This window comes from Monodelphis domestica, chromosome 7 (genome assembly GCF_027887165.1).
Source record: "Monodelphis domestica isolate mMonDom1 chromosome 7, mMonDom1.pri, whole genome shotgun sequence".
Classification (NCBI taxonomy): Eukaryota; Metazoa; Chordata; class Mammalia; order Didelphimorphia; family Didelphidae; genus Monodelphis; species Monodelphis domestica.
In genome coordinates, this window is record NC_077233.1 from 149,537,657 (window position 1) to 149,562,876 (window position 25,220).

A 25,220-nucleotide genomic window follows, 5' to 3' on the forward strand; every position below is an offset into this window, starting at 1 on the left:
TCAGGCTTTTTCTATTACTGCTTCCAAGAGGAGGACCCTGATTCCCTACCCTGAGGGCAGAAGCTTGGAGTGACCCTCTCTACCCAAAAGAGAATACTGCAGAAATTCAAACAGAAACCTGAAAAGTCATTTGAGCAATGGTTCCTGAGGGTGTAACCAGTGCAACCAGTGCAAAAAGGCTCTCTGTTTTTGGAACTGCTGAAGGTCTTCTTTTATAGTCAAATAAATTTGTTATAGCCTCCAGAAGGGATATGCTCTTTGTCCAATTTTAGATGGCTAAGATAGGGAATTATTCACATTTGACCTTGTAAAAATGAATTCTTTTTGCAGCCAGCTTGAAGACTGGGAATTTGCAAGAGGTTGAGAGGGTGGGTGAAGTTCCTAATGAAAAAGATAGATTGGATTTACTTGGCCCCTCAAACCCTACTCCATGGACTGTTACACCATAAACCCAGAGAGTCTTAGGGGCAATTAGATCTCCCTTTTTAGGTGGCACTCCATCCAAAAAATGCTTTCAGATTTTCATTTCCCAGCCCATATCAATGTGGGTTGATCAAGTGGTCCTATTTAAGCAGGAGTTTGGGATAGTTGTGGCTTGGGCATATATTGCTGTCACTTCAAACAAATACTTTAGGAAAGGAAGACAGGGGGAAGTCACATAACCTGTTGCTGATAGAGAGGGATGACACTATCCTCAAAAGGGAGCTCTGAGTGTAGCTCCTGAAACATAGGGTTGACAAGAAAGTAATTATTAGGAGGCAGGTGGGTGGCCCAGCAGATAAAGTACCAAGACTAGAGTTGGGAGAACATGGGTTCAAATATGGCCTCAGTCACTTAGTAGCTGTGTGACCCTGGGCAAGTCACTTAATCCTGTTTGCCTAGTTCTTCCCCTTCTGACTTATGAGTTGCTACTGAGACAGAAAGTAAGGGTTAAAAAATATAAAAAGCCATGTCTTAAGGATTCTCCAAAGCCCTTGCCCCATTAGGATAACTCATACGTGCTTCCACAGAGAGATTATAATTCTCAATCACTGAATTAAGGTGAGGGATAGTTCTATTGCGAAAGAAGGATGAAGCCACTCCAAAGAGGCCTCAAAGAGTATAAAGATTTGATATAGCTCTCAAGAAGGGGCAAGTCTTGGCAGGTGGACTAGGGAATAATGAGTGAATGGTGGTAGAGGAAGAATCTTAGTATTAAATTAAATCCTGGAATAGGTTGCATACAAGAGGCTTATTATCTCTTAGCCATTTTACTACAAATGTTGCAGGATGAAAAACTGTTGACTGTGCCAAAAGTGTCCACACAAAGGTCCTGGTTTTCATGGAGCAGCTCCTGCTCATCACTATAATCTCCTATTAGGAAAAGAAATCTGTGACTATATTGGAGGGAGTATCATTTGTTCTGTGGTTCTCATGTTCTTGGTGCTTCTCAGATTTATCACCTCCACTCTGCACTAAGACCCCTATAAACTTCAAAGATATGACATCACATGGACCAGAATGTGAGTCTTACAGACACAGTTTTCTGAAAGAGGAAGGAAGGGTTTAGGACTTCTACCTTGTCTTTTCCCACATTTGTGTTTTGTTTGTTTCTGTTCTCCCTCTCTCTGTAGTATTGTCCAGTAAAAATATCTCAGATTTGGTCCCTCTGAAGCAGGGAGGAAAAACTTGGGCTATTTTCCACATTTGTTTTCTTCCTTTTTTTCCTCTTTAGTACTGCCTATGCTAGGAGGACTATCTGTAAAAGGCTTAAAACCTTTAAAAAAAAAAAAGGTGAATACTCCACATTTTTTGGTTTTGTTTTTCCCTCTTCCCCCTTTTTTCTCCCTTTATGCTACCTAGACAAGAGAACTATCCAATCATTTCCATGGTAGAAAAGATGAGCATTTCTCCACAACAGCTTCCCTGAAACATCTTCTTCCTCCCATTTAACCTGATTGGCCCCAGCTTCCCTGATGCATTTTTCTGGTGTAGAAGCAGTAATGGTCCCAGCTGTGTGTAGTCTGGGCCTCTCATATTGGATATGTGAATGAGACCATAAAGAGTCAACATAGCTTGATGACTAACTGACCCAGGTGTGTTCCAAGAGAGAGACAAGGAAGAGCTACATCCAGAGAAGCTAAGTGCCACTGTATCCCTAATGTATATAATTGCTAATAGAGCAAAGTAAACCTTTTCCTTTCTTACATGTTCAGGGACTTGTAAGTGCTTCACTTTGTACTTTGTTTTAATATCAAGATAGAACTAAGATTATACTGGCTTTAAAACTGTAGGCACAACAGTTTCCAAGTAATTTTTTATCTTTGATTCAAAAACCTTTACTGAATGTAACTTTTATTGCATTATGGTCAGAAAAAGATGCATTTAATATTTCTGCTTTTCTGCATTTTTTAGTGAAGTTTTTATGTTTTAATACATGTTCAATTTTTGGGAAGCTGCTGTGGTGGATAATTAAAAATAACTGAGGAAATAAGCTGGGCTATACAACTTATAAGCAAAAAATACATAATAAATAAGTCAGTGGACTCCCTGGTTCAAAGACAGAGAAATATTTTTATACATTAAAAAGTTAATCAAATATGTATATTTTTAAACCCTTATCTTTCACCTTAGAATCAATACTATATATTGGTTCCAATGCAGAAGAGTGGTAAGGGCTAGGCAATGGGGGTCAAGTGACTTGCCCAGGGTCACACAGCTAGGAAGTGTTTGAGGCCACATTTGAACCTAGGACCTCCCATCTCTAGGCCTGACTCTCAATCCACCAAGCTACCCAGCTGCCTCCAATCAAATATATTTTTTTAAAAAGCAATTAATTAGGATTAAAAATTAGGTAATCTGATTTCTAATTGGAAGAATTAGGGGCTTTCCAAGTTGGGAGGGGGATACTATACAATAAATCAGAAAAAGAGGCATTGTACCCCACACCTACATCCTGTAGCTGTGTTTAATCAAAGGAACATGGAACTATCAACTGACCACTGCAGGACCAATTTTCATATAAGTTATATAGGTTGAGATATATAGTTGCAAGAAACTCCCTGCATCAATCTTTGGATTTGACTGAGTTTCTGGTTAGTGTAATCCAGGTCCTTATTAGGGATCTCTAAGCAACAGGTAGAGGTGGTCCAGCTTCCCAATCATGCAGGGTACAATAAAGTTTTCTTACAATTCTCATAGTTAAACAGAAAAGGAACTAAGTAAGGTAGGTCCAGAACTGAGTCACAAAATGGAGTCAGTATGGTTCACTTGATTCCCACAATGCTATATACAGTTGAGATTAGGTATGCTCCTTTCAATTCCCATTCAATATTCTCCAGAGGTCATTATTTCTAACTTTTCTAAAATTCATTGAACTTCTTTTGTGGTAAGATTTATCTGGGTTGGAGAAAAGTAAACAGGCCTCCCACTATTCTAATTTTATTATTTCTTTCTTGTAACATTTAATATTTCTTTAAAGAATTCAGATGCTATGCCATATATTGTATATATGTTTAGTATTGATACTAATTCATTGTTATCTTTTAGCAAAATGTAGTTTCTCTGTTTATCTCTTATATTAGGTCTATTTTTGCTTTTGTTTTGTCAGGGCTTATGACTACTATCTTCCCTTTTTATACTTCAGCTGAAGAATAATAGATTTTGCACCATCTCTTTATTTTACCTGTGATTTTTCTGTTTTAGGTTATTTCTTATTGAATATATTGTTGGATTCTGGTTTCTAATCCATTATGCTATTCTAGTCCATTTTATGGGTTGAGTCCATCCCATTCCCAGTTATGACTGCTAACTTTGTATTTCCTTCCAACCTATTCTTTTATACTTTTCATCCTCCCCTGAACCCCACCCCATCTCTTCTTTATGATTATTTTGCAGAGGTAGCTGAGTAGCTAAGAACCAGATGTAGAGTTGGGAGGATATAGGTTTAAATCTGGCTTCAAACACTTCTTAACTGTATAACCCAGAGCAAGTCACTTAACCCTGACTGTCCTCCTTTAGGATGGATACTTGGTATTAATTCTAAGACAGAAGGTGAGGGTTTAAAAAAAAAAAAGAAAAAGCATTTTGCTTCTGACTGCTGCCTCCCTTAGTCCATCCTCCTTATTTCCTCTCTCTTTTCCCATAATCTCTTCTACTTCCCTAGAGGCCACTTTGCATCTGACAGCATACATATGTATATTTTCCCCCCTTTTTAACCAGTTCAGATGAGAGTGGGGTTCAGTGTTGCTCACTGACCCTACTACTGTCTTTTTTGTATAAACTCTTCCTTGCCCATCTTATTTATAATAATTTCCCTCATTCTTTCTCTCTTCCTCCCTCTCCCAATGTATTCCACTTCTATACCCTTCCATTCTTCTTTTGCTCTCATCCAAATATGATGAATCACTGAGGCCTTCTGTCCAATTAGACTTTTTCTAAGACTGCTGATGATTATAGTTATGAGAGGTTACAATTGAATCTGTCCCTATATGTTCTATCTTGGCTATTTTCATCCCTGTGTGCTGGAATGTTCTCCACCATATATGTACATAAGCTGGCCCTCACATCCCCATAGGCCTGTCTATCCATCTCCTAAAATGTCTTGGAATAGAAAAATTATTGTGACTTTTTCTTGGCCTTTCTGATCAGAATTCAGACTGGTGTATTTTCTTGGTTGTTGTGGATGTGGGTTAGGCAAAAAAAAAAAAAGTTCCTCTCATTCTGTCATCTTAAATTCTTCCTCATTGTTATTTTTTGTCTACATCAAGCCATTTTTGGGAAGAATAAAAATAGCTTTCCCTCCCAAATGAGCTCTCCTTTGTGACAAAGAAAAGCCATTAAGCAAAATAAATAAATGAATAAATGAAGATTGATTATGACTACATCTTCTCTCTAAATCCATCACTGGTTTTTTACTTACTGAGTTCTACTCTCTTTTCCTGAACTCTATTTCTGCTTTTTTTTTTCACGTTGCATCATATCATGTAAGATCTTCCCATGCTTCTCTAGTTCCTAATAGTTGCCATTTAAAAAACCCCACAGTATATCCTATCACATTTTTATGCCTTAGTTTCCTCATTAGTCATTCCCATTTGAGAGATAGTCACTTTGTTTCTAGTTCTTTGCTACTACAGAGTTATGATATTTTGGATCTGTACTGGACTTTTAAAAATGTCTTTATTGGGGGCAGCTGGGTAGCTTGGTGGATTGAGAGCCAGGCCTAGAGATGGGAGGTGCTAGGTTCAAATCTGTCCTCAAGACACTTCCCAGCTGTGTGACCCTGGGCAAGTCACTTAACCCCCATTGCCTAACCCTTGCCACTCTCCTGCCTTGGAACCTATACATGCTATTGATTCCAAGACTGAAGGTAAGGGTTAAAAAAAAAAGTCTTTATTTTTTAAGAGTAAATGTCAAATATTAGGATTACAGAGTCAGAGTATGAATAAAGTCATTTTGGGTGGGTTATCTTAAAATTGGCACTCATGAGTTGTGATCCTAATTTAATCCAACCACTTAATTTTTTCAATTCAACAAGCATCCATGAAAGCTCAGTGGTAGATAGTAGGCACAACAAAACAAATTCCCCTGCCCTCAAGGTGCTTATATTTCCTAACATAAAATATGACCAATACAAAGCATTTATCAAGAGGCAGTGAGCATTAGCAACTAGGGATGAGGAAAATCAGAATAAGACATCTGACTTGTACTTTGAAGGAAGCTGGAGATTCTATGAAGGACAGGTGAGAAAAAAGTACATTCCAAACTTCCAGGTTCTTCAAAGCTGAATCTGAGATTCATTTGAATCTAACACCCATTGCTATCATAGCAGATTCAAAGGAACTTTTCCCAAGGAAAGTGGTGAGAGCATTACTAGAAGGGTCACCCTTTGCCAAATTATATTTAACTGTATTTCTGTACCTTTCATGCTACTAAAAGAAAATCCCTTTATTTGTAAATGTCAGCTTTAACTTCAAAATTTTCCAAATTTGATCCATTAGTGAATCATTATAAAACAATCCAACCAAAATCTGTATCACATAATGGAATTAAAATAAACCTTTTAGTTTGAATAATCTAGAATAAGCTTACTTTCAATGAAATTTGAATTTTTTTTATCCATACTAAATAAGAAACATGAAATCATCAAAAACAATTAAGAGTTTTAAAATTATATTTGGTTTTGGATCACAAATGCTTTCTACTCTTTTTGTTCATTCCACTCCCCCAGAGATCTTAGTATAATTTCCCAATTTACAGGCTACAGTTACAGGTAAGGAAGATGATGTCAGAACTCTGCTTTTTCTTCCTTCCATGCTATATCTCTTTCTTTTTAAACCTTTACCTTCTGTCTTGGAACCAACACTCTGTATTGGTTCCAAGGCAGAAAAGCAATAAGGGCTAGGCAATGGAGGTTAAGTGACTTGCCCAGGGTCACACAGCTAGGAAATGTCTGAGGTCAATTTTGAACCTAGGACCTTCAGTCTCTTGGCCTGGCTTTCAATTCACTGAGCCACCTAAGCTGCCCCCATCCCTGTGTATTTCTAGAGCAAAGACAAACTTTCCAGGTTATGACTATTTCCAATAAATAAAAGATCAGAATCAATCAATAATCAATCATTTTGCTAAGAATACAAGATGACCTACCTGCCTGGCATCACAAAGAAGTCCCTGAAATTCATTAAAAATAATAAGAATGTCACTGCTTTAGATAAAATATGAATTCACATATTAAATTTATTTTATGCTTTTAAAAAAGCAAGCTATTGTGAGATTCTTTATTCCATATACATTCCTCATTTTTCCTTGCATACAGAAATATTCATGTGAATTGATGTTTATCAAGTACCACAGAATAAAATTATAACTAAAGGAAAGGAAATTCAAATACAAGATTCCCCCCCCACACACACACAACCACAAAATTGCAGAAGGGAATGGCATATCCTTCCTCCATGAAAGTTAGGATAGTTTTTCTTTAAAAAGTATTTAAACTATTTTTGAAACTTGATTGGTTAAGGAGACTGAAGGCTCAAGTTGTTAGTATCACCTCCTGGTCATCTGGGTAAAGAGTCAGGAAGAGCTCTAGGTGCCTGTCTGATGAAAAAAGAAGGGCAACAAAGGCAATGGAGCTTTATTCAAACTAATTATTGAGGTGTATTCAATAAAAGTCATGTTGAATATCCTGCCATGGCTAATAGATATCCTTTTCTTAATTGCTAAATTATATAAAAGTGCCTTATTTTGTTCTAATAGCTTATATAAGCTATCAGGGGGCCTGAGCAGACCAGAACAGCTGCAAATCCAAGCCCCTACCCTTTAACAACCATAACAAAAAGATATATAATGAATGAGAAACATTCTGATTAATTGAAGCAACTTGTTTTTTTAAAAGCACCTAAAACAGAAGTGAGCAGAATTTTGACTTGCCAAAAACCAAAACAGAAATGCAAGGAAAGTAAGTACTACTATCAAGGAAGGAATTTCGTGGTAAGAGAATGAGGGAGGAAGAAGAGGAAAAAACCTTCTGGAGTGGTAGGGTGGATGGGAGCAGTGGAAAATACAAGGGAGAAGAGTACTCCCATGGGAGAAGCAGGCTTAACCAAGATAGGTTTAATTTTTGGGAAGTTATTTCATTGGGAAAGTCACCTTCCTCAGAGTCTTGTCCCTCATAGGAAGCATCCTGGTCCAGAAAATGTGTGAGATCCTAAAAGTAGCAGAGATCCAAAATGGGGAATAGGGCAGTTATGTGGACACCAGACACAGACCCCCAAAAAGCAAGACATAGCAAGGTCTGTGGAACTGATTATGGGGAAGCCAGAGGACAGAACTGATCTTAGGATAATTTCTATTATGCAATCTTTCTCCATCATTCCTTCCCTCACAAATACTCTGAAAAAGCACAATAGAAAAACGGGATGATGGGACAAGAGGCAAAACAGAGAGACTGGTTCAAACTTGGTACTTTATTAGTTCCAACCCTATTAGGAAAACAAAGAGAGATTTGAAGAAAGAATAAAATAAAGGTATAATTTATGATCAAAGAATAAAGAGAACAAAGTAAAGAAAAAATTCTTTAAATTCATAAAGAATTTCTTCTTAATTTAAAAATGAAAAAAAATAATAACCTTTAAGTTATTCAAACATGAGCCTATTAAAGTCTATTGAAATGTTATATCATCCTTCCTCTAAGACCAACTCACTACTAGAAGGGTCCTTTTCCAATTGCAACAGGAGATATAATATTGACCATATGCTATCAATGGAACAAGTATCTTTGGCCATGGAATAATGTAAACCTGCCAAACAATGGAGTGCAAACTCATGCTCTTGGTTATTAAAATAGTACTAATGATATCAAGGACATAACAACTAACCCCAGACAAATGAGGGAAAATATAGCGATCTCAGCACTATTACAGATTTTGTCATAAATATGGCAAATATATTAGGGGGAAGAAAACAAAAAATTGTGAAGGGAAGAACTTTAAAGAGCTGAGAAAATGGCTAAAAAGCAAACTATTGTTTACTGATGTCTGGTATATGTTAATTTCAGATTTTATATATTATTTTATCCTTTATTTTTCAAGTTTTTTTTTCTTTGATGGCTGTGTATTTTAAAATTTGGGTGAAATAAAAACACAAAATATACCTTTCCTCAAACCTATTTACTGCTATGCTCTGCTTTAAAAAAATTCAGCATACAAGATTAACTGAAAATATTTGATTATTGTTTATCAATTCAATTTGCTATCTTCCTTCCCACCAATAACCTAAGCTTGACATCTCAAAGTCATCTTTAAATGTGTACCTTCCTGCAACATCCCCTTCTGATAATTATCAAACCCTACTGACTCTTATCCCCACAATCTCTCATATCCTTTCCATTTTTCACTTATAGCTGCAGATTTTCCTAGCTCAGATGACTACTTCTCCCCTAAAACTAATGTATTAATTTCCTCACTAGTATCTCTACTTCAAAGGTATCCTCTCACCAATCTGTGGTGTTCCACACATAATTTTTCAGATTTATTTCACATTCTTTTTTACACTCTATATTCCAAATTGGACCACTAATAATGGTTGCCTGTTTTTTATACTGACCTTTCCCATATAATCCTTTTTCATCTATGCCTGTGTTGAAATAAGTCCTTCTCGTCTTTCAAATTGTTATATAGGTATCTCTCTCCTTCATAATACCTTCTGCTCCATTATATCAACTCAAAGATATCTTCATCTTCAATTTTTTTAAAGTGCACTTCAGACCTCTCCTTTGCCCCTATTTTGAGAAAGTCAGGTAGCACAGTAGACAGCATACTTAGCTTAGTCAGGAAGACTTGAGTTCAAATCCTGACTCAGACTCAGCTCTGTGACCCTGAGCAAGTCACCTACCTCTTAGTTTAAATCTTCTCATCCATAAAATAAGGTTATATTTTATGACTCAAAAGGTGTCCTCCAGTTTTAAAATCTACCATCTCTATAACATATGATCTGTTTCATATGTAAGAATATGTTATACCCCTCATTTCACAATATGCTCCTTGAAGTTATGGAACATAATTCTTTTTATCTTATAAAGATACTTCCCAGTACTTAAGAGTATATATTAGGTTTTTAATTTATTTATTGTGACAGCTGTTTACTGAGCTTTGCCAACCTTAAAGCACCATATAGATGAAAGCTATTATTACCATTATTCTTCATTTTACAAAACCAACTTTACTATGGGTTTTCTTTAAGTAATACTATTTGCCTAGAATAATTAAGATAGGTGTAAATTTATGAAAATTCATTTAACACTCAATCTTCTAAGGACATATCTAATATATCTCCTTACACTTCTCTTCTTTGACTATTTCAGAATAAGGTTAAATCCAATCCACTAGAGGGGGCTAAATGATTTTATAAAAACCTACCTACAGGTACTTCATTTAATTTTCAACCTCTGATGGAATTCAGCTGCCTCACAAATTTACTAGGTTTTTGAATGATACTAAACCTTCAGCATATTTTTAGAGATTTTTATTACATACAAGAGGCAGAAATAGCAAAGAATCAATGGCAGGATCTGCAGATGGGGAAAGATAGAGAGGAAGATACAGATGGAAAGGAAAGGTGAGTTCCTCCTATGTGGATCTTATGTGGCTGGTGTGGCTTTCTCTTTCTCTAAGGATTATGTATAAATTATGCATAAATTGGGAACTGTTTGTTTATACTTATTTTTTAAAATTAAGGTACTGGCCTTAAGCACAAATAGGGATTGTGGTGGGTATTGGGTAAGATAGTTGGTTACTACAAATAGTGAATGTGTTTGCCAGACCATTCAATTGTAAAGGCTGGTATGCCTCTAGCACAACAGATTACTGTAGGAAATTTGAGGTATAATATGGCTGTTTGCACTGACACAGGCCAAATCTCTAAATAGCAACTTATGCTCCCTTTGTGCATGATCTTAAGGGCTAAATTAGGTGCAAACCTACATTAAGATTCACTGAACCTCATTCTAAAGAATGTGCATAATGATTTTAAAATAAGTGGTACCTACATTAACCTTGTTTGGAGATGGGGAAGGAGAAGAGAGTGGGACAGAGAATCATGGGTAGAATTCAAGGTTCTAGTAAGAAGGGGATGAGAATGATGGCTAGAGGGCAAATGACATCACTTGGATGGTTGATGACATTGTTTTAATTTCATATCTGTCATTGAACCTATAATGGAATGAAACTCCTTTCAAATATATTTCAATATATTTAATGCATGACTATGACTATCTTAAAATATTAAAGCTGGATCACTTAATGATCCAGCCAAAGATTAGATAATAATCCAATCCTTTCATTTTATAGATGTGGAAACTGAGGTTCAAAGGAGTAAAGTGAATGGCCCTAGAACACTAAGCAATTAAGTGATAAAATTAGGACTAGAACTCAAGTCTCTTGATTCAAGATTCAGGACCATCACCCTACTTCCTTTGTGTATCCTTTAGAGCTGATGGTAAAGGGATTTGACATAGTGGAACCAAGTTAGGAGCTACGTATACAAGTTCTTAACAAAATTGCAAAGTAAGGAATGTCTGTCTTTTAGGGCCCTCCACTTCCCTTATAAAATCCTTTATCTACTATTGGGTACTGAATGCCTACATCTTTTGGGTCTGCAACTTGACATTTTACTTTTGAAAAGTTATCTCATAAATATTCATTTCCCTTACAACACAAAAGCAAAATTCACAAAGCTGTGGATATGTTCAATATGCAACTTCCTATGGACATTTGAGGATGTCACTCAAGTTAGTGATCTATGGTTATATTAATATTGAACAGAATATTATTTTTTCAATCTAAGTCCTGACCACAGAATTTGAGTTAGAACATATCTCAGCAGCCAAATCCTAAATCCAACCAACAAAAACATTTTAAATATCTTTAAATTTTAGATAAGTTTGGGAACAGTTTTCATACTACCAAAGTTTAGAAAGAAAAACCAAAAGTTTTGCCAAAATGCTGAACCTGGCAAATAATAATAATTAACATGTACAACAGAACCCTATTTTAGTTGAAATGAAATTGCACATCAATAAACATGACTTCAAAGTTCAGTTAAGATTGAGTAAAAAAAGTCAATTAAATATGCCCATTCTTCCCTCCTCCATGATATTCTGAATTCAAACTTCTAGGTTTTTAAATTAGAAAAATAATTATTTCACAGCATTTGTGTTATTCATATCTGTCAGATCTTTTTCTTCCTTTCCATACTCACTGCTACTATTTCAAATTCAGGTTTTTATAACTTCTTCCCTTGGACTAATAATAGCCTCCTAATAGATTACTCTCTCTCTCTTCACTCTCTATTTCCTCCAATATAGTCTATATACTTTGCCAGATTTCAACTTTCTAAAGAAGAACTATAATCTTGTCTTGTCCCCTCTGCTCAAAGAACTTTGGGGTTTCTTACAGTCTGCTAAATAATAGTCCAAACTTAGTCTGTGATCTAAGGCCTTTCATAATCCTTCAACCTCTTTTTGACCTCATTTTTTCACTATTATGCTCTATACATTTTTGCTAGACTAGACTAACTGTAAATGTTTCAAACTTACTCTTTGCTCTACCTATTGAAAATCTATCCATCCTCCTAAAAGGCTCACTGAAAACGTGGTTGTGATTTCCAAGGGAGTTGGGACATGATGGCAAATGAGCCTGGCTGTGAACTGTAACTAGATCTTTGTCCAAGGAGGTCTAGGCAGTTGATGAAATAATTACATCAAAGTGAGAGACATTAAGAACTTTAGATTGTACCGGTTGATAGTAGAGGAGTTGAAGAGAGAAGCACAAATCACAAAATCTGAAGCTTGAAGCATGTAGAAAAGTAATCTAATCCAAAGAATAACAGGAATATACCCTATAGAAAACTGAAGTTTAGAAACAAAGTCAATTTGAGAAGGACGTGTAAATTTGTTTTAGGATGTTTATTCTGCGATGACAGAGGACTGAAAGGGAGAGCTTGGAAATTGCCTATTACCTTTGAGACTGGACCATTTTGAAGAAATAGCTCTTCAACAAATAATTATCTCCCAGGGAGTCACTCCTTGTAGAACCCAGTCACCTTCCTCAATCAGTGGTCAGGCCTGAGTCATTTAATCCAATTATACAGAACTGGATGTGGGGAGCTATTTAAAACTAAAGATGATATGCACACAATACTCTTTTCTTCCTTCCATTTCCACTTTTATTCCCTTTCTTTGTTTTTGCCCTACCTCTACTCTTTTTCATCTACTTATAAACTGGAAAATATCTAGAGAGCCACTAGACCAAGCAATAAGGTTGGGAGAAGAGAAGACTTGAAAGAGGAAGGGAAACAAGACATGATGCTTTTTAAAAAGTATTTCACATGGATTACTATTGTGCTCAAAGGAATAACAAACTGGAGAAATTCCATGGGAACTGGAATGACCTCTAGGAATTGATGCAGATTGAAAGGAGCAGAACCAGGAAAACATTTGTACACAGAGACCAACACCCTGTGGTACAATCGAATGTAATGGACTTCTCCATTAGTGGCAATGCAGTGATCCTGAACAATTTGGAGGGATCTACAAGAAAAAACACTATCCACATTCAGAGGAAAAACTGTGGGAGTAGAAACACAGAAGAAAAACAACTGCTTGATTACATGGGTTGAGGGCATATGGTTGGGGATGTAGACTCTAAATGAACATCCTAGTGCAAACACCAACAACATGGAAATAGATTTTGATCAAGGACACATGTAATACCCAGTGTAATTGCGCATCAGCTACAGGAAGGGGAGGGAGGGAAATAATATGATTCTTGTAACCAAGGAATAATGTTCTAAATTGACTAAATAAATTAACTTAAATTTTAAAAAAAGTAAAAAGTATTTCACAGATTCATGGCTCTACATCTATTTCATAGGCTATTTAGTAAAACTCTTTAATTTTACAGATGAGGGAACTGAAACCAAGGAAGGTAAGCTAACATACCAAAGGTTACAAAGGTCTGAACCACAGATGCTATTTGAACCAAGGTCTTCTGATTCCAGAACCAGTGTTCCACAATATCAACCAATTCTGGAGGAGGGGATTAGATACATTTTGCTTAGTCCCAAGGAGTAATACTCAAAACAATGGGTCAATAAAGAATGGCCCCAGACTATGTTTTTGAATTTTTAAAGAGTTTTCCAGTTCCTCCTCACTTATCAGATGTCACTTCTCACTCCCCCCTATTCTGAACCTTCTGCTTTAAATTATTGTGGACTGGGAAACAAGGTACTGACGTTTGACAGAATAAAACAAACAGTGGATTCTGAGTGAGAAACTCATATGAGATTTGCAGGGGTGGGGGGGTGGGATGGGGGTGGTGGTGGGGGGGTGGTGGTGGTGGTGGTGGTGTGTGTGTGTGTGTGTGTGTGATGATGTTTTTTAAAAGACTTGGTTGCCCTGCTTCACCTACATGAGAAAATGAGAAATACAGGGGCTAATCATGGATCTAATCTCAGTACTGATTGGCAGATGAACTATGATTAAGTTCTGTTTCTGGGCTTGGGCTGGCTTGACCCTCCCAAGGCAATCTAGTCTGTTTCTATCCTGCCCTGTCCCCCCAACCCCTTTCTCCTGCAATGACAGCTGTAGTGTTGGAAAAGTAGGCTGAAGCTACTAAGAATCATGATTCTTGAACAATTAACAAAAATTAAGTTTAACTATTTCCATATTTAACTTGTTATCTTTGTTCAAGATCAAGAACCACAATCACACTGACATTCTACTTATAAATGAAACCAGAACAAAGAAGTTGTGGCTGAATGGAAGGATAGTTCACTGGTTCTTCTCAGAGGTGTAGCAAATGTTGGTAGTTGGCTTTATTATGTACACAAAATAATTTGAAATATCATTTTGTGGAATATTTGGTTATCTCACAAGTTTTGCTCATGAGAAGAAAAAGAAAAAAAGTCCACCACAAAAATAATCACATCTCATGATTCAACAACTGGTGCCAAAGACAGAATCAAGAAAACTTTCCAGAATCTTTAAACCAAGTCAATATATATTCTAGATATTCAGTGACCTTAATGTAAAAGGGGATGGACATAGGGCAAGATGTGAACACTATGTTTTAAGATATAGTTTGAAGTCAAGAAGTGAGAATATCCAAAAGCCTCTCAAAGAAAAGCATTTTCTTAATTGCAAAAATTCTTTTCAAGAAAAGATTATTAGATGTAGCACCAAATGAATAAATTTTATTGCTGCAGAGTATCTTAACATGTGGGAAATGATCATAGAAATAATTTCAGAATTGGCAGACCCCGAACAGTAGGATCCCTGACTGTTTAAGGGAAGGTCAAGGTAAGCCTCAAATTAGAAAATATAGAATAAAAATAAGGCTGCCAGGGAATTACAGCAGCTCCATCTCAATATGTTTAACCAACTGTTAAGTCTAAAAAATAAAGATATTATGATCATGTCATAGTATCATAAAGATACTATCATCATTTCAAAGAGAAATTTAAGCAATGAAAAAGCAGTCATTATAAGGTGGAAGCCAAGAGCTCAGAAACTACTTCAGTCAACAAATCTCTTTGTCATGTAGACCAAAATGGAAGCCATCTGTTTATATTACAAATTCATTTACTAAATATTATGGAAGGGAATTAAACAACAACAAACATTTATTAAACACCTAAATTCTACAAAACACTGTCAGGTTTGGAGAAGACAAAATGTCTGGAGAATATTCCTGCTAGTTACAAGACAATTCTGACTTATCTGTGTCTTATTCTTCACTAGACTATTATTCCATTAGGGGAGCAGTATTATTTGAACTTTTTATTTTCCCCAAACATAACTTGCCTCTCTACCTGGAGGTGGAAGCCAAGAGCTCAGACACCACTTTAGCCAACAAATTCACTTTGTCAAGTAGACCAAAATGGAAGCCATTTGTTTATAGTATAAGTTCATTTACAAAATATTCTGGAAGAGAATTAAACAACAAGGTAGCTGGTAGATCAGTAGATGAAGCACTGGGCCTGGAATCAGGAAGACTGACTTCAGATTTGGCCTCATACACTTATGGGCTGTGGGACCCCTGGGCAAGTCATTTTAACCTCTTTGCCTCTGTTTCAACTGTAAAAAAATAATAAAAATGGCACCTACTTCACAGAACTATTGTGAGGCTCAAATGAGATACCTGTAAAAAGCAATCAGCACAGAAACTGACACAAAGTATATGCTGAATAATTCTTTCTTTCTTTCCCTCCTTGCTATGTCTGAGGGGGAAAGTCATTACCAACTTGCTAAGGAGGAATTATCATAAAAAAAAAAAAAAGCTGGACCTTTAATAGTGCCAAAGAGAAAAGAGAATCTTCTAGGTCAAGGGTCTTAAAACATGGGGTCAGTGACTTAGTTTAAAAAAAAAATTGATAATTGTCTTTCAAAATAATAAAATAAAAATTTCTGTTTTTATCCTATGTATGCCATTTATTACATTTAAAAACATGATTCTGAAAAAAGGTTTCATAAGCTTCACCAGAAAGCCAAAGGGGTCCATGACACACAAAAAAATTAAGAATCCCTATTTTAACTACGCATAGACCAACATCTCACACCATAGAACAAGATAAAGTCAAAATGGATACTTGGTTTAGAAATAAAGGATACCATAAACAAATTAGGAGAACAGAGAAAGTTTACTTGTCAAACTTATGGATAATTGAAGAATATATGACCAAATGAAACACAGAGAAAATAACAAAAAATGAAATGGATAATTTTGATTATACAAAATTAAAGTTTTTGTACAAACAAAACCAATGCAACCAAAATTAGAAGGGAAACAACAAACTGGAGGGAAATGATATAGAAAGTGTCTCTGACAAAGACCTCATTCCTCAAAAACAGAACTGAGTCAAATTTATAAAAATACAAAATATTCTGCAATTGATAAAAGACTAAATATATACTCCATGAAAGCACTGGTATAACCTATAATAGAAACTTATCATTCGTGGGAGGATCTGAATTAAAAAATATCAGAAAACAATTATAGAAAATTTAATATATATATAAATATATAAAGGAAAATTAAAAACAAATTAAGAATCCCTATTCTAGCTGTACTGTATCCCTGACTGTTTTGGGATAGCTTCTTCAAATGTTGTTCTTCTAGTTGATGGCAGTGAAGACTGGAGGATGTAGCCACAGGTCTAAGGGAATACTGCTCTTTTAGAGGCTCCTAGGCCCAGGGGTCCTGGATTCCTTACTCCAAGATCTGGGGAAGGTAGTAGTTTAAGTGGTGGGAGTAATTTGCCCTGCCCATTAGTGGCAATTGATCTGTTCTTTGTGTTATCATGTGATAATGATATAATGGAGCTCCATCTGGATTCAATAAGCCCTGAATTCAAATTTAGCCTCATATACTTACTACCTGTGTGCTCTTGGGCAAGTCATTTAACCTCTATTTGTCTCAGCTTCCTCAACTGTAAAATGGGGATAATACGCTCTATTTCACAGGATTGTTGTAAAGATCAAATGAGGCACGACTGGAGAAATAAATAAATAAATTAATTAGTTAATGAAAACAAATCCCTTAGCACAGTGCCTGACACAGAGTAGGTGATATAAAATTCTTATTCCCCCTCTCTTGTTCATCCTTATTCCCCTACCCCTTCCCAGCTATACAAGTATTGCTTCCCTAGACAATGGCTTCTGGGTTTGGACTGAAGTATACATATTGGTTCATTAACAGTTCTTATTCCTCTTCCTCCATAATATCTATCTATAAGCATTCTATATTCTAAGTGATCTATCACTTTTGGAAATTTCTCTCTGATCCTTGCATCTCTCTCTTCCCCCTCTATGTCTCATCCTTCCTTCATCTCTCACTATGGCCTCTGGTCCTTCTAGCTCTCCCTTTCCTAATACATTATCCCTACTCTAGCTTTCCTTTCCTTTCTTCAAGCTTCTGGCCTTTTTCTATTCTCTGGTTTATTTCACAAACATGTTTCATTGACTCTTCTCTTTTTTGGTAATCCCTATCTCTAGTACACACCCACCCCTTATAACATCCCCATGTAAAAAAAAAAGTAAAGAAACTGTTGTAACATATATGCATAATAAAGTAAAACAAATTTCTATCTTGGCCATGTCCAAAAACTATACATCTCATTCTGCCTCAAGTCCATTACTTCTCTATAAAAACATGGGCAACATACTTTATCACTGGTCCTTTGGAATTATAGGTAGTCACTGCATAACCATAACCAGAGTTCTTAAATACAAGTTGTTTCTTTATAATTGCACAAATTGTACTCATGGTTCTGCTCACTTCATTTTCTGCATCATTTTGTATAAGTCTCAGATGTCACTCCAATTGTCCCTTTATTATTTCTCAAAGTGAAATAACATTCCATTGCATTCAAATGCTGTAATTTGTTCAGGCTTTCCCCAATTAATGGACACCCCTTTAATAAAGACCAAGGTCTTTGCCACTACCAAAAGAGCTGCTAATAAAATATTTTTACACATAGTATTATTAGTCAAAGGATATGCATAATTTAGTGACTGGGGCATGGTATCAAAATATTTTACAGAATGGCTGGATCAATTCACATTTCCACCAACAGTGCATTAAATGTGCCTATTTTCCCATTGCCTCTCCAACAATTCTCACTTCACCTTTTTAGTTAGCTTTGTCAATCTGATATTTGCCCATGTTTATAAGATCAGAGTCATCTTTAACACTAGAAGAGCTAGTTGCATCAATGAACAAAAATTTAATTTAATTTTGAACTAAATATTTTCATCCTATCTTGTTTTTCTTTGCCTTATTTAAAAAAAACACCATACATTGTCAATTGATGTGGCTTTGTTCTTTAAGATATTATAAAATTTCTAGTTCTTCTAGTGTTAATTCTTCCTTCTGTTCACTTAACTCAAATCTCACTTTTTAGGTCCACCCAGCTGTAAATGCTTTCCCCTTTCAGATGACTATTTCAAATACCATTCTATATACTCTGCATATATCTTGTATGTACCTTATTATTTACATGTTATCTCTCCCATTAGAATTTATATATTTCAAGGACAGGGATTTTGTCTTTCTAATCTCACCATTTAAGAGTTCTAAAGCCTCATCAATCCACCTTCATAAGAGCTCTTGAATTTGTTCCCTTCTCTCCCCTCACACAACTACCACAGACCTTTACTTACTGAAAAAAGCCAGATTTAGCTCCAATATGAAGTGTGCAGAAGCAATACTGCTGGAAAGGTAGGGTGATGTCAGATTGTGAAGTACCTTAACTCAAGTTTAAATCTTATTCAGAAAACTAGTATAATCTATATCAGACTATTCGCCACCTCAAGGAAAAGGGGGAGGGAAAGAATCTGAATCACAAAATATCAGAATTGTCAATAGTTGAAAAAAATAAAGTTTATTGCAAAATAAAACAAAATCTTATTCAGGAGGCCACAGGGAACCAATGAAGATTTTTGTGCAGAGAAGTGATATGACCAGATTTTTCTTTTCTGGTAGAAGGTATGGAGTTGAGAAAAGATGTGAGACATTTCCATGATGGAAATTACTGGAAATGGTAACAAACTGGATATAAAAAGAGGTGATAAATCTGAAGAAAATTCAGGAGGAAAAACAATGAGGCTAGAAATCCAGGGGGGTATGAAGCACAGAAGTGAAATCTGACTAGAGATATAGATTGAGATTCCTATGTATAAAGCTGATGGCTGAAAGTGTGGTAGTGAATGAAGCTGCAAAGAAGGTCACAATTATCTGAACTTTCACTTCTAATTCACTTCTCCAGACTTTCTATTTCATTATCAATTTTGCTTCCTTTAATAGTAGAGGAAGGAGCTAAACCTTGACTGCACTGAAGGTGACAAAGAGATAAAGAAAAAGGTATTTAGACAAATTTTCCCCCAAGAAATTTGCTAAGACAGTAGTTGGATAGAAGAATGGTCAAAGGATAGCTTTAAAGCTTTAAAGGAGAGTCCTGGGCATATCTGTAGCCAGATGGAAAGGAGCTAGTAGTAAGAAAAAAAAGAAAAAGGATACTAGAAAAGGAATAATCACTGGAGCAAAGTCTTAGGGAACCCATGAAGAAATAGGATCAAAGGCCTTTAACAAAAATAAGAAATACAAAGAAAAAAGGAGGACTCTGTTCTCTGACTGGAGGGAAAGGAAGAGCAGCAAGTGGATGGTTATATTAAGAAAGTATGAGGAGTTTGGTGGATTGAGTGCCAGGCCTGGAAACAGGAGGCCCTGGGTTCAAATCTGACCCTAGGCAAGTCACTTAACTTTCACTGCCTAGCCTAAGGGCTTTTCCGCTTTTGAACCAATACACAATATAGATTCTAAGATGGAAGGCAAAGGTTTGAGAGTGAGTGAGTGAATGGGGAAGGGGGGTGGGGGTGGGGGGAGGAGGAAAAGCAGTTAAGTGGCTCAGCAGATAGCCAGGTCTGGAGATGGGATGTCCTAGATTCAAATCTGGCCACAGATACTTCCTATTTGTGTGATTCTAGGCAAGTCATTTAACCTCATTTGCCTATCCCTTGCCATTCTTTCCTAGAGTTCTTACTAAGACAGAAAGCAATGATTAAAAAAGACAACTGGGGGCAGCTGGGTAGCTCAGTGGATTGAGAGCCAGGCTTGGAGACGGGAGGTCCTGGGTTCAAATCTGGCCTCAGACACTTCCCACCTGTGTGACCCTGGGCAAGTCACTTGACCCCCAAGTGGCCCTTACCACTCTTCTGCCTTGGAGCCAATGCACAGATTTGACTCCAAGACTGAAGGTAAGGGTTTAAAAAAAAAAAGACAACTATGAGGAATAGAAGAGTATAAATGAAAACTATAAGTGACATCTTATTTTTCAAAATAGCAAAAAGCAATTCAGAAGAAAATGAGCCTGAAATGAATTTAGCATAAAATTCAGATCACCTTAGGAATATTTGTAAATGAAATTAAAAAAAAAAAACCCAGACAAAATGGAATAGATTTGCTAGGTTTTATAGTACTAATTTTATCAATAATGATAGTGGACTACCTTGGACACTATCTAGTTTCAATAGCCAATGCAGTATGTTTCAGATGACCATTAATTTTGAACAGAAAGAGACCTCTTGAGGCCCAACCTTTTTACCAATGAGAGAACTGAGGCCCAGTAAGGTAAGGTGACTTGGCCAAGATAGCACTAGTAGTAAGTGGCATAGTCAGGATTCAAATCAAGGTCATCTGCCACACAATTATAAATCTAGAGTTAGAGAGGACTTTTGAGGTCTAATTCCCTCATTTTAAAGAGAAAACATGCCCAGAGATGTTCACCAAGGTTATACAGATAAGTGTCAGTTGGGATGTGAACTCAAGTCCAATAATTCCAGAGTAAGAGCTCTTTCCACAATGTTTTTTTTTTAATTGTATGTTATTGTTTTATTGAGGTAAAACAAGGCATTGCAACTTAACTGAACTTGAGGCAATCAGTGTGGTAAGCTTGGACGCTGATACAGTTTTAAAGATTTATGCCAAATAACAAACATTCACAGCTTTCCTGGTAAGGCTACATTACAACTTATAATTTATGCACTAAAATGAGAAAATAACAAAGGAACTTAAGTATACTGAAGTCAGAAAAACTAGCTGGACCTCATCAAATATAAATTTGTGTTTAATAAGCCTCCTACTTCTTATCAGAAAAGGGCAATAGATGCATAATAAGACATTTTCAGATTTGGCCATATGTTTTGGTTACAAGGGACAAATCACTGGAAAGTGATAATGATGAAAGAGGAGCAGGGAAGAGAGCATTAATAAGACATTTATAAAGAAAAAAAAGAAATTCTTACAAAAAGTAAAAACAAATTTAAAAGAACTTCATTTTTTAAGATAACTCAAAGAAGGGAGCAGTTAGGTGGTTCAATGGATTGAGAGCCTGGTCCAGAGAGGGAGGTCCTGGGTTTGAATCAAACCCTTTCTAGCTGTGTGACTCTGGGCAAGTCACTTAACTCCCATTGCCTAGCCCTTATAGCTCTTCTGCCTTAGAACCAATACCCAGTCTTGATTCCAAGATGGAAAGTAAGGGTTTTAAAAAAAAGATATCTCAAACAAAGGCAGATTTCAAAAGAAATGCAAGAAATCAGGAACAACAACAACAAAACCTGAGCAGACAACAGCAACTAACAAGTCACATGGCTGCTTTTATAACATATCCATAAAAACTTTTTGTGCACAAATCAAGGGCAACCTCCATGAAAACGTAAGAAGAGAAGGGGTAAACTTTTGAATATTTTCCTATGGTACACTTTGTCTTTTCTATGGCTGATTATGCAACTAGTCTAATGTGTTGGGTCAATAAGGTCAGCTCTTCCTCAGTGAAAGGAAAAAAGGAGAAGATAAAGATACAGAAAAATGTTGAGAAAGAAAAATAATACAAGAGTTTAAGTCAGAAAACTGTGATCTTCTTAAAGAACAGAGGTAAATTTAGAAGTTTGGGGGTTAGAGTAGAAAAAGTCTAGAGTAGCCATAAGGATAAAGAATTATCTGGAGATGAATTAAGGAATAACTAAGCAGTTATTATATATTATGTATCCAATATAATAACAAATCATCTTCTCATTACTAACTTTTAGAAGTTATTCAACTTCCCTAAGTCTGTTTTATCATACACAAATTGTGATGGGCAAGACTAGTGATCAACAAGGTGCCTTTAATTTCTAAAATTCTATTATTTTCTCTATATTTAGACTACCTGGCTATACTACAAATCATAGGTAGGGACATTAATTTCTGTTTCTTTGGTATACCTTCCAAAGGGCCTACTATCATATTTGCACATAATAGGGTATGAATCTCCCAAGCTGGGTTTTCCCTTTTGGCACCCTAATGCTTTTTCTTTCAAGGGGTATAGTGAAATATTCAAACTTAAGTTTAATAATGTGTGACACTCCCTAGTTTTAGGAGTGGTATTAGGTAGGATTTCAAAGCAGTTCTAAAAAAAGCTAAGAAATACTTGCAACAACAAAATCTCAAGAAATGCCTAACAATTACTAGAACTGACATTTATTGAATTAATTACTTGAATTTTGTCACATAAGAGATAATTGATTAGTTGATCAAAAATACATTTCAGAAAATAGTATCAAAGATTCAAAACTGGAAGTATCCACAAAATATCTAATAATTAGGAATTCTAATAAGGAAATTAAGTCCCAAGTATTAATAGAGGTAGAATTTGAACCCAAGTCCTCATTCCCCTCCAGCCTGTCACCACAGTTACTCATTTTACAATTGCATACTTTTTCATAACCAAGAAGTTTTCATCTATTTTAAGTATTCCATTCTATCAGGTGACAGCTACACAATTACATTATTGTTGCTTTAAATTCAACTCTTCCTTAGGAAAAACTGTATTAGCAATCTTAGTTGTTTTATATTAATTTACTGACAACCACAAATTTCAATATTTCAAGCAGGAGAATTTAGTTATATACAATGTTCATATCTATTCTGAAGGCTGAAAAATAAAACTATGCTTCAGAATACTTTCTCCTTTCTGAATAACACTATAGCAGTCTTTGCTTATTTATGGCTGCAGTTTCTGGTGGTTATTCCAGGGAAAGAAGGGAGGCAGGAATGAGGCTGCCACCAGATGAAGGAAGGGACTGGCAGATGTGTGGCAAAGGTCTTCCTGTGGCAGACATCTTTTAATGTGACACTTCTACTTTCACTTAGAGATTTTCTTTTTTTTTAAGGAAGGGAAGGGATGAGGGCATGAAGTTCAAGCTTCATGTGGTAGAATTGGGGAGAGAGAGTATAGTACTATACATTAAAAGTTAATATAGATGTTAAAAGTTAAAGTGAGAATCGTCTTGAGGTTTCAGGAATGGAATGGAATGTATGTACAAGAAAATAACATTATATATGGGGTCAGCAGGTGTTTGCTTATATTCACGTTTTCAGCCACAGTAGATCTTGGAATGTAACCCACTGGATACGGGGCTCTACTATATACTATTCTTCCTTGATATTCTCTTATGATAGAAGGGTGCTATTACTATTGTAACTTTAGCTAACAGTGTTCTTTAGAAATGAGCCATACCTCAAATCTGGCTCTTCCCTAGATAGCGGTCTTCCCTTAGTTCATCTCCAAAACAAGCAACTCTTATGACTAGCAACACTATTTTCATAGCAACCTACAGAAAAGATTACACAATCATAAAAGCAGCAATTAACTTTATCAGCTGTAAACTACTAACATGAAAACCTGCAATTATTACTACTTCAAATGTTTGGGGGAATACGTCTCAGTTTAAACTAATAAAACTGTTAATTACTGTTCTTATTGTGTGGTCTTTCACAGAGGGTTGTTTAGAAATGCTTTACCCTGGAGATACAGCAAATTATAGCAGAAAGAACAAAGTAAGTACTAACTTTGGGGAGAAGACCTAGATGCAAATACCCATTTTGCAACTATATAACCTTGGGCTAAGTAACCTCACCACTGGAGGACCTCAGTTTTCTTTTTTAAATGAGGAAAGAAGGGACAATTGTAGCTCTTGACATTTTTTTGTGTCATAGACAATTTTGGTAGTTTGGTGAAGTCTAAGGATCACTTTTCAGAATAATGTTTTTTTTTTTTTAAATAAACCCTTACCTTCAGTCTTGGAGTCATTACTGTGTATTGGCTCCAAGGCAGAAGAGTGGTAAGGGCTAGGCAATGGGGGTCAAGTGACTTGCCCAGGGCCACACAGGTGGGAAGTGTCTGAGGCCAGATTTGAACCTAGGACCTCCCGTCTCCAAGCCTGGCTCTCAATCCACTGAGCTACCTAGCTGCCCCCTAGAATAATGTTTTTAAATGCATAAAATATATAGTATTACAAAGGAAACCCCTGAATTTAAATAGTTATCAAAATATTGGGAAAAAACAAGTTCATGGACCCCAGGTTAACTCCTAAACCAGGTAATCTCTAAGGTGCCTACCAATTCTAGAACTTATGAACAGATAAATAGTAAGATTACTCTCTTTTCCCCAGTGCTTGTTAGTTTTGGCCCAGCTGGGGTCAGTCTGATATGATCAGGTTTTATGTATAACTAGAATATACAAATTTTAGCTATGCCAACAATTTTTATATCCCACAAAACATATCCAAAAGGCAGTTTCCCTAATCTATACTTCTAAAAAGAAATATTGGATGCCAAAAGCCTAAAGTGAAGCATCTTTAAGTTCCATCAATTATAATAAAAACTTCATATTAATACACAACATTCCAGAATGAATCCTTTTGGAATGGGCCTGGTAATATCAAAGCATATACCATATATTTGACAGGAAGAGGTAACAGGAAACCTAGTAATTTTAATAGTTCAGTGTTACACAAATCTCATCATAGAAAAAGAAGATGAAGTTTAAGAAAACAAATATAAGGAAATTTTTGGAATTTAAGTTGATAAATGTCAGAAGGTCAATTAAGGAATTTTTCACAAACATTTTAGTTCCTAAAATGGTATTCAATAATTATCTAAAAAAGAAATTCAACAAGTAACATTTAACAGACACACTGCACTAAGACTGACACCACCAATGTTCAATTATGTGAATGCAATGAACAGAAAAAAATTAATTTAGGTAATTGTAGTCTTTTTTATTTTTAAATTAAAAGTTATACCATAGGGAATAAGATCTCAAATTAAATAATCAAGGTTTGACTAATTCAACAGAGTTTAACATTTATT

General features: G+C 35.8%; 1 protein-coding gene across 24 annotated transcripts in view; it reads right to left on the minus strand.

Moving 5' to 3' along the window:
- Nucleotides 1-25,220, minus strand: part of TNRC6A (trinucleotide repeat containing adaptor 6A) — a 303,084-nt gene that overhangs the window by 89,375 nt on the left and 188,489 nt on the right. For 12 of the 24 annotated variants that reach the window (XM_056805855.1, XM_056805848.1, XM_056805853.1 and 9 more), the window contains one exon: nucleotides 6,625-6,648. The exons of 10 other annotated variants lie outside the window; for them this stretch is intronic. In XM_056805855.1, the coding sequence (XP_056661833.1) occupies nucleotides 6,625-6,648 (24 nt within the window). Of the gene's footprint in view, nucleotides 1-6,624; nucleotides 6,649-23,586; nucleotides 23,681-25,220 lie in introns of all 24 variants that reach the window. 2 more of the 24 variants (XM_056805843.1, XM_056805847.1) reach the window with 2 other exon arrangements.